This window comes from Tinamus guttatus, unplaced genomic scaffold (assembly GCF_059628265.1).
Source record: "Tinamus guttatus ecotype Peru unplaced genomic scaffold, ASM5962826v1 Tinamus_guttatus_pri_ptg000240l, whole genome shotgun sequence".
NCBI classification, from domain to species: domain Eukaryota; kingdom Metazoa; phylum Chordata; class Aves; order Tinamiformes; family Tinamidae; genus Tinamus; species Tinamus guttatus.
In genome coordinates this window covers 10,288,860-10,300,937 of record NW_028288774.1, presented here as the reverse complement: position 1 = coordinate 10,300,937, position 12,078 = coordinate 10,288,860, and the positions used below count along the sequence as shown (strand labels likewise).

Below are 12,078 nucleotides of genomic sequence, written 5' to 3'. Positions count from 1 at the left end.
ATGGTGACAATCCCAGGGAAGACAAATAGAGAGTAGCCGTTCATGGCCTCTTCCAATATAGGAACCAAGGGTCGTCCAGGAGAGCCATCCACAGGTTCAGAGCAAACCAGAGGAAGGACTTGTTCGTAATGGCTGGCAAGCCTGCCGCAGGACAGCATGCATATTAAAAGCTGACATGGCTTCAAAAAGCAATTAGGCATATTCATGGAATAAAGCTCCACTGAGGGCTGTTATATTCAGAGATAAAACCTCTGGCCCAGGAGGTTCTTAAACTAGAGTTGACTGCAAGCTGTGCAAATATACCTAGAAAGCGTGCCTGTATCCTTGTCTTGTTGCTCCCTTCTGAAGGCATCTGCCAGCAGCCACTGCCGAAGCCTGGGCTAAAAGTCTCCTGGTCTCTGTCCAGCTGTTCAGGGCTCACATCCATTCACGTTCTCCACTAGCCTTTCAGGGGCAGCCTGCTCATACCCAGCCCTGTCGGTGTTACAGCAGTGCAATGATGCTTGGGCTACAGGGCTGAGCAGAATTGCCACCTGCTTCATTTCTGTAGATCTGCCTCCTTCTGCACCTCCAGTGGATAGTGCACGGGGATAGAGGCTCTTAATATAAATTGGTTGTCTTTGTACAGACATTCCTTCTTGGCTTCTTCCACCCCTGCTTGAGAGATGTGGGCTGAGAGCGGGGGGAAGTCAAGGTACCAGCAAATACAAGCAGAGACGTCTGAACATGGTAAAGCTCATAGTCAAGGGGAAGGAGTTTTAAGGGGTAGAGTGGGGCTTGGGATGGAAGAAGGATCAAAGGGGAGAGTGGTGGTCTCTGACCAGCATTTTGCCTTACCCTCATTTCCTCCTTTTCTTTCTCCTCAGGTTCAGCACAATGAGTCGGCACCCCAGGCTTTAGCCGTGTGAGGAGACCAGGGCAGTGCTGCTGTGCTCACACCCTACCCCCTCGCTCCTGTCTCGGGGGGAGACCAGTGCTGGCTGTCCTGCCCTGCCCTGCCCGCCCGCCCCTTGCCCCTGCTCGCTGCAGAGGGGACAGACCCGTTATGGCAGGGGACAGGCTTCCACGGAAAGTGATGGATGCTAAGAAGCTTGCCAGCCTCCTGAGGAACGGGGCAGAGGGCACCCTGGTCATCGACAGCCGCTCCTTTGTGGAGTACAACTCCTGGCACGTCCTCAGCTCCGTCAACATCTGCTGCTCCAAGCTTGTCAAGAGGCGACTCCAGCAGGACAAGGTCTCCATTACAGAGCTTATCCAGCCAGCCTCCAAGATGAAGGTATGGGATTTGGCCCTGTCTTGCCTTTGTGCCTCGTTGACCTCCCCTTCCTCAGGAGAGGGATGCAGGGGCATGAGTCTCTGACTCTGACAGCATGGGGTGCAGGGTTGTGGAGACAGACTCACTTAAGGGCCAGTCAGGGTGTGGCCGGGATGTCCTGCTTTTCCGCTTTGGCACGTTGCTGCCACTTCTCTTTGGCTCTTCCTTTACCCTTCAGAAAGATGGAGCATGAGCTCTTGTGTCCACAGCCCCGCAGGGCTGTCCTCAGAGATCTGCTACTTTCCCCACCACGTCCCAGCCATGTGGCACCCCCATGCAGGAGCCCTCCACAGGCAGGTCTAACAGGTACACCAGCCTGTATGCTGGCAAACAATCCCACCAAAGCCTTCCTGGAGCTGTAAGCTTAATCCCTTGCTAAAAACTCTTCCCCTCCCCTCTGTCATCTCTAACTCCATTCAGGGACATGTAATCCTCCTCCCTTGTGACGCCAGAAGCTCTTATCCGGTGTCATGGCACATTATCTCTCCCAGGCTCCTCTCTCTATCTCTCCTAGTTAAATAATAGCGGTGGCTCAGAGCCATGTAACTGGGCTCCAGCTCCGGCCTTCCCGGCTGTTGGAAGCACTGCTGGGTGCCCTCGCAGTGGCTCCCGGGAGGGAGCCAGCAGGTCCTGCCCTCTGTGCCAATGCTGCCCCAGGGCTCTGCCATCACCTGGTCAGTGACAGGCTCGCAGCACCGTTTCACCCTCTTGGTTCCCCATGCTCTCGCCCCGCTGGCCACCCCGCAGGCCCTTTCATACACTTGGACTTGTGTCCACGGGCCTCCCGAGCGTGCACGTTGTAGTAGGACCTGTCTGCTCACCGCTTCCCACCTGGCAGAGCATCCCATTTGCCATCAGCCCAGGACTGCAGGAGTTAACAAGGGTAATCCCTGCCTGGGGGATCCAACTAACTGTGAGTGGGGCAAGAGCAGGGAGGCCTGTGTGTGCTGCCGGAGCGGGGCTGGCTGCCCTGTGCCCCCATGCAGGTGCCTGCGTGCCAGGGCCAAGCAGAGCAAGTGGTGCAGCTGCGGGGGCTGCCGTGGGGCAGCCTGGTGCTGTCCGTGGCGCTCAGTGGGGCCACTTGCAGAGGGGAGAACCCTGGGGTCTCTTCCAGATGTGGTCGGCGGGGGAAAGGTCAGGTATCCCAAGCTGCAAACCCTTGGGATCTGCTTTGGTGTAAGCCCTTCCAGCTGCCAAATGTCCCCATACTGGCCCGACCCCATGGCACGGCGCGGGGCTGCGCTCCAAGGGGCACTATCCCCCCGCTGCCCGCTCCCTCCCCATGTGGCTCCCGCTCTTACCGCTTCCCAGCCCCCCCGCCTTGCAATTTTATGGCAAAGTGAGGGTAATTCAGGCGATTAATCAAATGCTGGGCCCAGCTGGAGCCATCTGTGGAGTCCTCCCCCCGCCGCCCTCCGCATTGGCTGCCGCTGACATCACCCTGCCTGGCGCGGGGAGGTGTGCGGCGCGGGGGGGCTCCAATCTGCCTTAGCAATGCTGCGCGCTGGGCGATTTGGAGGGGATTGCAGAGAATGATTCCTGAACGGATTTAGCTGTTCTTAAATCCCCTGGAGAATAAAGCAGAATAATCAGTTTCTGCCAGCAGGAGCGGGCGCGAGGCGCGTTTGCCTCCTCCCGGCTAGGGTCACCTCTGCAGTGGCCGCCGTCACGTGGAGCAGCAGCAAAACTGATGCGGGGAGTGGGGGGAGCAAGCAGAGGAGGGAGAGCGGGAAGAGTTAACGTCAGCTGCTGCCTTCTGCAACCCTGCAGCCAGCCCGCGGCCCCGCAGCCTGCAGAGGAGCCGCTGCGGCGGGGATGGCCGCAGGGGTGGCCGGAGAGGCTCCGTCCCACTCACGGAGCGCGAGCGCTGCAAGCTGGTGCCGTGGCGAAGGACCCTCGGTGCAATCCTAGCGCCCGCCACCAGCCCCACGTGTCCCGTGGTCTCCGCGCTGGCAGGGCAAGGTGCAAGAATAGCTCCCTCCTCCCGCCGGGGCATTACGTAATGGCCCAGGTATTGGCTCCGGCAGAAATGCAACCTTGTGGCAGGGACAGTGCAGGGGGAGGAGCAGAGGGGTGTTCCTGAGCTTTAATTCTCTGCTGGCTTTTTTATTTTTTCCCTTTCTCGCAAGGCTGGAAAACCTCCCGGCGCATCCGCAGCCGGGAGCGAGCGCCCCGGCCGCCTTGCTGAGTGGCCTGGCCTTAATCTCCCCCAGCGCACGAGGCCTCCCAGCGCACTCAGCCCAGGAATTAATTAAGCTCCCGGGCACCCTGTGAGTTTAAGCCAGTTGCCCTAGGAAGCCGGGGGAGGAGGAAGGGGGGTCACAACTGTATCCTCCCATGGCAGAAATCAGGGGTATTTGGACTGGCTGCGGCGGAGCGCCCTCCCGGCAGTGATGGCCACGGCTCAGCAATGCCCAGGCTTTCTGCAGCCAGCTCCGAGAGGGGTGTTTCTGCAACATCTTTGGGGTGATGCATGCATTTTTTCCTCTTTTCCTCCTCCTCCCCACCTCCAGCTTGGCCACTTGAGTCAAGCATGTATTTTGTGACCTACGGAAATCAATAGGATTTGGGCAGCTGCCTCAGGATTTATACAGCCCTGGAGAGATATTTGCAAGCTGTTTTAGACCCCCATCACCAATTCTTATCCTTGTGTCTTTTCCGTATTCTGTCTCCCTCTGAACCTCCTTAAATGCATTATTGAGCTGGTGGGTAGTGTGGGGAGCTCAGAGGGAGAGACCTGGGGATTAACAAAAGAGGAATGTGGCCTTGGCAGATTTGTTGGTATTAGTTGGTGGAAGCGTCCCTGCCTCCAGAGGGACAAAAGGGAAGGTGGTGACTCCACCAGGGTCTAAGAACAAAGGTTTTGGGGTGTGTGGTCGGTGAGGGGAGATGCTCACAGGTCTGCCTGCCAAGCAGGTGAGGGATGCGCCTGGAGAACTAAGCTGAGCAGCGGGTGAAGAAACAACACAAAGCCCTGAAGAGAGGCATTTTTGCTGGAAGGAGTGAGAGTCGGGCCTAGGTACCAGAAGGGAAGGACGGACTTTGGCTGCCAGCCAGGCAAACAGCATAAATGGAAATGGAGCAAAAAAATGGAGCAGATATCTTCAAAGCGGATTATTAGCAGCTCTAATTTATCTCACAAGAGGCAGCGCTGTGAGGGAGGGACCTTCCAAAGGGCTCGGCTCCCTTTGGAGAGGAGCAGAGCGGAGCGCAGGAGAAGCGTGTCCGTAACAGCGTTCGTGGCACCAGGTGGGCACGGGGCAGATGTCCCATTGGGTCTGATGGACAGCAAGCCCCAGGGCGGACAGAGAGCTGCTCCGTGGTTACATGGGGGCAACGTGTCACTTCGGGAGGGCTGTCCGGTGTTTCTGGCATGGGACCGCAGCGCTGAGAGCCGAGGGGCGCCTCAGAGCGGGGCTGAGGAAGGTTGATGCTCCCCAGGAGGTAACTCACCCTGGCCATATGCCCTCCTCCTCCTCCTTCCTTGCATGTGCATCCAAAGAGAGTCTGGTCTGCGCATCCCGGCCTGGCGGAGGTCACTTGTGCCCCTCTCCTTGACAGGCAGCGGGAGCAGGCACAGGAGAGGCAGAGCAAAGATTGCCGGGACGTTGCTTCTCCCTGTGCTTGTGCCCCTCTGCGCACAGGGATGGCAAGGAAGGGTAGCAATTCCCATGCTGTCACCTTGGCCCAGGGAGCGTTTTCAGCCTCGTTCCATTAATAACTCTTCTGGATGCTCTGGAGTGGAGCAGTGCCATGGGTGTACTGCAGCTCCTGGCTTTCGTCCTGCAGGTCTTGGGAAAGGGCCTTTTGGTGGCAAAGCAAAAATGGGGAAATTAAGTAATCCCCTCCTTGTTGTGCTGAAACGTGCTTACACTTGGCCCTAGGCGGCATGAGAAGCTGCTCAAACCCTCTGCATGCCATGTCCCCACAGGGCAGGCGCGTCTGCCCAGGGCCCCTGTGTCGGGACAGGTCAGGGCTCCCTGGCAGGGTGGTGCCTGGACTGAGAACCTGCAGCAGTCGCTTGGTTTCCGGCTAGCAAGAGTGTTCCTCTGCACAACAAAAATGTTTCCAGGGCTTGCCCTGCTTTGATGCTGCCTTTCAACCCTTTTCGCTGTGATGAACGGAGCAGTGCAGATCCACAGTGCCATTTTGAGGGAGAGGTTTGGGAAATCCCTTCTCATTTTCTTCTTGGAGTTTGATTTTGATTCCTTGAGGGAAAGGTTGGAAATTTTACTCCTTCAGAGCCCCTCGCCAAGTCTTCTCACACCTGCTTTTGCTTCCTGCGGTGTGGCTGCCCCTGGTGTAGCTGTAGCAGTGGTTGGAGGCATGGCAGCGGGCTGCTAGGACAGAGAGACACTTACTGTACTATTTACTTTAGGAGCATGGCTTTGGAAGCAGCTGTTTGGCTTTAGGCAAAGCCAGGGCTTATTTTCGAGCTGTGTGCCTGGCTGCTCTGTGTGCTTATGGAAGCACTGTTATTTCAGTGGGGTGATTCACTGTGTTTTGAAACAATACGCAGCTGAGATGCCTGTAGTACTTCGAGTATTAAGAGCACCTAGCCCTTATCTTAGCCCGAACCACCTGCTGCGCTTCGAGTGCTTTGCACAACAGACGAGCAGCATCGAACCCACATAGCAGTCGAGGAGGCTGGGGCAGAAAGAGCAGGGACTGCCGTCCTGCTGCACCGAGGGGACTGGCCAGCCCCACGCTGGAGCTCTCACCCGTCTCGGTCCGAACCATGAGCGCTGAGGCCACGGCATCTGGGTGAGAGTCGTCTTTGGCTGGAGCCTGAAGGTGGAGGTGAGGGGAGCGGCGGCGGCGGCGGCGGCTCGAAGGTGCTGGTCCTCACGGCAGCTCGGTTGGACGTGCCCCAGCAGCCCCTGCTCCTGCCGGCTGGAGAAGGTGCCATCCTCACGGAGCAGCCCGGGCCTGTCCCGCAGCGAGCTCCCGAAGGCCTGCGGGAAGCAGCCTGATGTGGTCCCCTCTTCTCATTTCCTGAGCCGGGTCTTTCTGCTGCATGACTGGAGCAGCGTGTCCACCGGTGACATTGCATGTGCGTGGGCTCTGCAGCCAGTGCAGCACATCCAGGAGGATGGAGCCAGCGGATTCGTGGCATATGACGCTAGGGACCGCAAGCCTGGGCCTTGCCCTACAGAGCTGCTGCCCCACTTGGGCCCGCCCAGCCCCAAACCCAGCAGCCCAGCTCCTTTGGAGGCAACGCAGCCAAAAGCAGTGGCCAAAAAGGACCTCCCATGCTGGCCAGGCATGAGATCAGGTCCCAGCCTGAGATGCTGAATGGATTCAGCATTCGCTGGGTGGGATGGATGAGCCCGTCTGGAAGCGTGTGCAACGTGTTTGGAGCTGATCTGATCCCAGTGCCCATGGGCCTTGGCGGTGTGTCTCCTGCCAGCTGGGCAGAGGGCCCCTTCCAGGCCCTACTTCCTGGAAGGGGCTGGATGCGGGCCTGATTCCCACAGCCCCCAGAGCGGAGGTCATCGCCCTTGAGCATCTCTTCATCTGTAGCCTCCTCCTCTGCCCCTGCTTGGCTTTTCACCTCCATGTATTAGGGCCAGAGACGGTCCTTTGCCTTCTCTTAGGACCAGGGGTGATCAGGAACCGAGGAACCCGGTTAAACACCTCTCTAGCTGTGGGCAAGGGGTTCTGCAAGCCCCTGAGGGCTCCTCGTGTGCTCCCATGAGCCCCATCTCTCTGTTTCAAGCAGAACCCTGCCCTGAGCCCATCTCCACAGACCTTGCCCTGGCAAACACAGCGTTTATCTTCTGTGGCTGGGCCGCGCAGGGCCAGTGCTGCTTGTTTGGCATTTACATGGAGTGAAACCTTATAACTTTAATAAGATGTAAACCGTGCCACGCATCCCTGCCGTTGCCCGGCAACGCGCCGGTGCTGGCCCCGGCGCAGGCTGCCGGCCGCAGGGAACACTAAATCCCATTGTGGGACAAGGGTGCTCGGCCGGCGCGGCATTCCGCGCGGCCCCGGCGCCCTGCGCGCGGCGGACACTGCGGCGGGTCTGCAGAGCGCCTGGCGGCCCCGCGCTGCGGCGGGGAGCGCGCCGAGCCTGCGGGCCGTGCGCGCGGCGGCCTCATGGGCATGTGCCTCACGTTCCCAAGCAGGGACACCTGCGAGAGGGTGTCAGAGCAGCGGCGCAGCCCGGCCGGGGCTCCGGCTGTGGACGTAGCGGCTGCTGCTTCTCTGCTAGCAGCAATTGAGGTAACTTGGGCTAAATCTGCGCCAGGGAGACTGACTGTTGGTGCACCTCTGGCTGCTGCAGGGACCTTGCCGAGGGGTGATGAATTTGGAGCATATCATTTGGGGCTGTGTTAATATCTGCGACAGCCTCCAGTGAATCCATTCAGCAGAAGGACATTGAGTGCAAGGGATATACTGAAAGGAGGGGGGTGTTATAGATGTTCATCAGTTCAAGGGGGCTCCTGAAGAGACTTCAGTTCTCCGGAGCTGCGACTGCTGTTTGCTTTGGCCACGTGCACAGCGGCCCTGCTGCAGTGAGGACTCAGCTCGCTGCGGCTGCCTTGCGGGCTGAGGAGGCTGGGAGGGAGATGGAGAAGCGAGTCCTGGCATCCTCCTGCCCTGAGTAATAGGGAGCCACATAGAAAACTGGTTCTGAGGCTTCTGGGGAGGCCGCTCAGCACTCAGCCCCAGGGATTTGCTGCCGGCCAGACACGAGGGAGGCAGAGGCTGGGGCCTGGAGGCTCTAGCTGGGAAGCGGGGCAGATGGGCACAACCTTGTGGTGGGGACCTGCAAGCTGTGAAACATCTGTGAGATACAGCAGATAGTTCCTAGCCCCCAGTGGGGATGAGGGTTTTTTGCGAGGCAACTTCAGCACAATCCCTAGCAGAGAACAGCGAACTTGTTACATGGGTTATAGGCCCTCCCTCCTTACCCACAGCTAAGCCGTGATGGGGACACAGCGGGGGCGGCTTTGCCGTCCCTCTGGGCTGGATGCGGCTGGCTGCTTTTGTACCATCCTTGCAGCGCAGCCGCAGCTGCGGCCTCCTCCTCCCGCGGCGTGATGGATGGGCCTCCCCCGGAGGGTGGGCGGCCGGAGCTTGCGAGGCCGGCGCATGCCATCCATCAGGCTGCTCAGAGGGTGCACCGAGCCGTGGTTCTGCGAGGATTTCTGTCTTCTTCTAGTGCATTAGCCTTCTGCTAGACAGAGGACAGCACTGCTGGCTGCGCCTTGAGCTCTCTCACCGCAGGCTATCCGTGACTGGGCCTTGTGAGATTTGTTACAGAAGAGACATCTGCCCGGACCCTGGGTACGCCCTGCAAACCGGCCTGCAACACCGCAGGGGCTGCGTGCCGCTCATGATAGATAATGTGACGCAGTGACAGTGACACAGGAGCTGTCACTCCAGCCCCTTCCCAGCAGTGGCTGCAGCCAGAGGACAAAGCCGGTGTTGCGAGCATTCCTGCCTGCAAAAGTTGTGCCTGAATGCCTCCAATACTAGGCAGAAAAAGAAGCAGTGTAGCACAAAGGTTTGGCGGGGAGGAATAGCGAAGGAGCACAGCATGAAGGAAGGCTCAGGGACCGTGTGTGGGTATCTGCGGGCTGGGACTGTCCCCGAGGGGCGGGATCGGTCACGTACAGGTGTCACAGGGAGTCTGGGATGCTGTGAAGTAGTGGAAAGCTGAGGGTGATGTTGGGAGGGAGCAGTGTTTTGGGTAGGATACTCCAAAGTACTCGCAGTCAGCATGGCTGCTCCGACTGGCGTTTGTGCTGAAAAGCTCATTTGTACCCATGGAGCAACAGCCCCTACTGTTGGTGAAACCTTCTGGGCTGTGGCCTGGAGAGCGGAGCTCGCTTGTGTGAGACACTTGGAGCAGGACAGACAGCAGCCTGGCAAGAGGGGCAGGCACAGGGGCGGCGCACGCTGCCCTGCTCCAGGGCCCATGCCAGGGAGGGCAGCAAGCGCACTCCCTCCATGTCCGTCCCAGCTCCCTGGACACCTTCTGGCATTCAACCTTCAGGAATTTTCTCCAGCTGAAATCAGTCTCCTTGATGTTCAGTGCTGGGGTTGTGTCCACAACACTTGAACGAGGCCAGTCTCCCCACAGAGGGCCTGTGGAGGAGCCAAGGCTCCTGTCTGTTTGGTAACTCCTTTCTGCTTGGCTTTCCGTGGTGGCTCGCTGGAGCTGTCCTCGAATAAGCCTAGTTGAAACAACAGCTGTGGACAGAAGTGTGCCCTGTGTGAGCCCTCCAATCTCTGCCCTTTCTCTAAACCCTGTTGTGGCCATTCCCTCTGCAGGTGGAGGCAGAAGAGCACCAGGACGTGGTGGTGTACGACCAGAGCACACGGGATGTGAATGGCTTGGCTGCCGACAGCTTCCTCTCCATCCTCCTGGGCAAGCTGGACAGCTGCTTCCACAGCGTCTCCATCCTCACAGGTAGGAGCAGGGGGAGCAGAGCCTTCTGCCTGCTGGCTGGGATGGGAAGAACTTTCTTCTCGAGGGCAAGAGGCAGCAACTGGTGGTGTTGCTGCGATTGGCAGCATTGTGAGGCTCCCGCGAAGTGTGTGTCTGCCTTGAGGTGCACTGTTCCTCTCCGTTCCTCCTACAGGAGGGTTCCCTGGCAAAGGGAATGGGCAGAGGCCGAAGGTCATCGCTGGGTAACCTCTGGGGTCCTCTGGGGCTGGCATTCCCTGGGAAGGCAGCATGCAGGAGGAGAGCAAGCACGCTGCTCTAATTATAGCCCTGCTGCAGAGCCAGGGCCATGCTCACAGCTCAGTGACAGCACGAGCAAAATTCAAGGCAGGCAATCGATGAATGAAACTCTCTGACCCAACGGAGAGGAGGATAAAGAGGTGGCAAGTTGCTGAAGGAAAAGCTAAAGCTCCCTCTAATTCCCGGTGGCTGGGCGGCACTGCTCCTGCCTGGCTTGCTTCCCGTCTCGGAGCTCGCTCCCCTCCCCGGCATCGCTAGGTGAGGGGCACGTGGAGCCGGCTGCGGCCATGAGGACTGGTGCGTGCGGCCACACACAGCACCACGGCGAGCTCAGCTCTGCCGGCCTCCTGGGCATTGCCGAGTGCACTGAGCTTGGGAGCACCCAGATGGAGGGAATAGGCATTTCCAGGCGTGTTCCTGTCCGTGATCTGGTCCTGCTTTGGGGGTGACAGGTTGTCAACCCCGTGTCTTGGAGGAAGCTAGCAACCGTCCCCACCAACCCTGTGGCAGTTCGCTCGGTGTAACAGAACTGCGGGTGGTTTTGAAGATATCCAACAGAAGCAAGTTGCGTTTCCACCAGCATTTCTCCTGCTGTGCTTGCTTGGCTGAGCTTACTGGGTGCCAAGGGCAAGAGCAGCCTCTCGCCAAGCCCTTGCACAGCACCTGGCACGCTCTTGCTCTTGCCTGGGATCAGGAGGTGCAGAGGAGCAAGAGTAGCGGCCTTGTGATGGGAACAGCAGAGCAGAGAAGCGTGACTGTCTGGCCTTCATGAAATCAAACATGAACATGGTCAGCCGGGCCTGGCTGCGGGTGCGACAGGGCGCAGGGCTGGCTGGTGAGCGGGGGTGAGGCCGTGGCGCGAGGAGGACGCAGCAGAGCCGTGGCCAGCGGCAGCCCCAAGGTCGGCATGGCGGAAAAAAGGGCACTGCTTGGAACCCGCTGCGTAACGAGGAGAAGGGAGATTCGCTCCCAGCTGGGAAGTAACCCACTTAGTCACTGGCATGGGTCAGGAAACAGCCTTGCCGGCACCCACCAGCAGCACTGCTGGTGTCCTGGGGTCAAGCAAGAGGAAGCTGTGGTGCCTTGGCTGGCCAGCTAGCAAAAATCGCCCACGTGTGCCCTGGGGAGCAGCTGCAGCAGTAGCAGTGCTCAGTGCAGGGGTCCGAGAGCCCTGCATCCAGCCCGCTACAGCTTTCACCTTGAGAAAAGCAGCATGTGAGCATTGGTGCTGGTGCTGGGCCGGGCTGCCACCATGGCCCTGCCCACTGCTTTGGCACAGGTGGAGCCATCACGGAGAGGCCTCGGAGGCAGCAGCCCTACGGAGCCTCCTCCGCTCTGGGAAGCAGCGGGAGCTGGGAATACTTGGGTGACGTGGGCACAGGGCAGCTGCCTGCTGTCCCTGCAGCCCTGTGCAAGGCCCTGGGCATGGCAAGCAGCAGGGCAAAGCCTGGACCCGCAGCCAGGCTCCCGCGTCCTCGCATGGCTCTCTCCTGGGGGTGTTTCTGACGGCCTCATGTGGCCTGCCCTGCTGCGATGCTCGTGGCGCTGCGTGCGCTGCTCTGCGCTTCCCTGGCGGTGCCTCTCCAGGCACGAAACCTCCTCTTCCTTCCAGGTGCGCTCGGCACTTGCGGGGCAAGGGCTGTATGAGTGGTGGGACCCAGATCTATCTGTGTATCTGTGCTGATCTATCTGTGTATCTGTGCTGGCCACTGGCGCTGCCGGCACTGCGTGTGCACCTGCGCGCGCGCACGCGTCCACCTGCGCCTGCACGCGCACAGCCGCCCCCTCCGTCTGCGGGGTTTAGCCAAGACTCCCAAGCAGGGGTCTGTCTGTCTCTACTAGGTGCTAAGTGAAGTTTAAAACGTCCTAATTAAAACCTGTTAACAGGTTTCTGAGCCCTTCCCGTCCTCCCTCCGTTTCCCCTGTTGAAAAGAAGCCCTTGAAGAGCGGCTGCAGCCAGAGCAGGAGGGAGCGTGTTCCCAGAAGTGGCTGGTAATTGCCTTGCTGAGGTTTTGGCAAAGCCCTGTGTTCCTCTTGCTGCGGCGTCATGAGCCGCACACCC

General features: G+C 59.3%; 1 protein-coding gene across 1 annotated transcript in view; it reads left to right on the top strand.

Annotated features, from left to right (window-relative positions):
- The first annotated feature begins 995 nt into the window (after nt 1–995).
- Nucleotides 996–12,078, top strand: part of DUSP8 (dual specificity phosphatase 8) — a 31,833-nt gene continuing 20,750 nt past the window's right edge. Inside the window, exons 1-2 of the mRNA XM_010217734.2 lie at nt 996–1,276; nt 9,602–9,740. Of these exons, the coding sequence (XP_010216036.2) occupies nt 1,046–1,276; nt 9,602–9,740 (370 nt within the window). The 5' untranslated portion in view covers nt 996–1,045. The remainder of the gene's footprint in view (nt 1,277–9,601; nt 9,741–12,078) is intronic.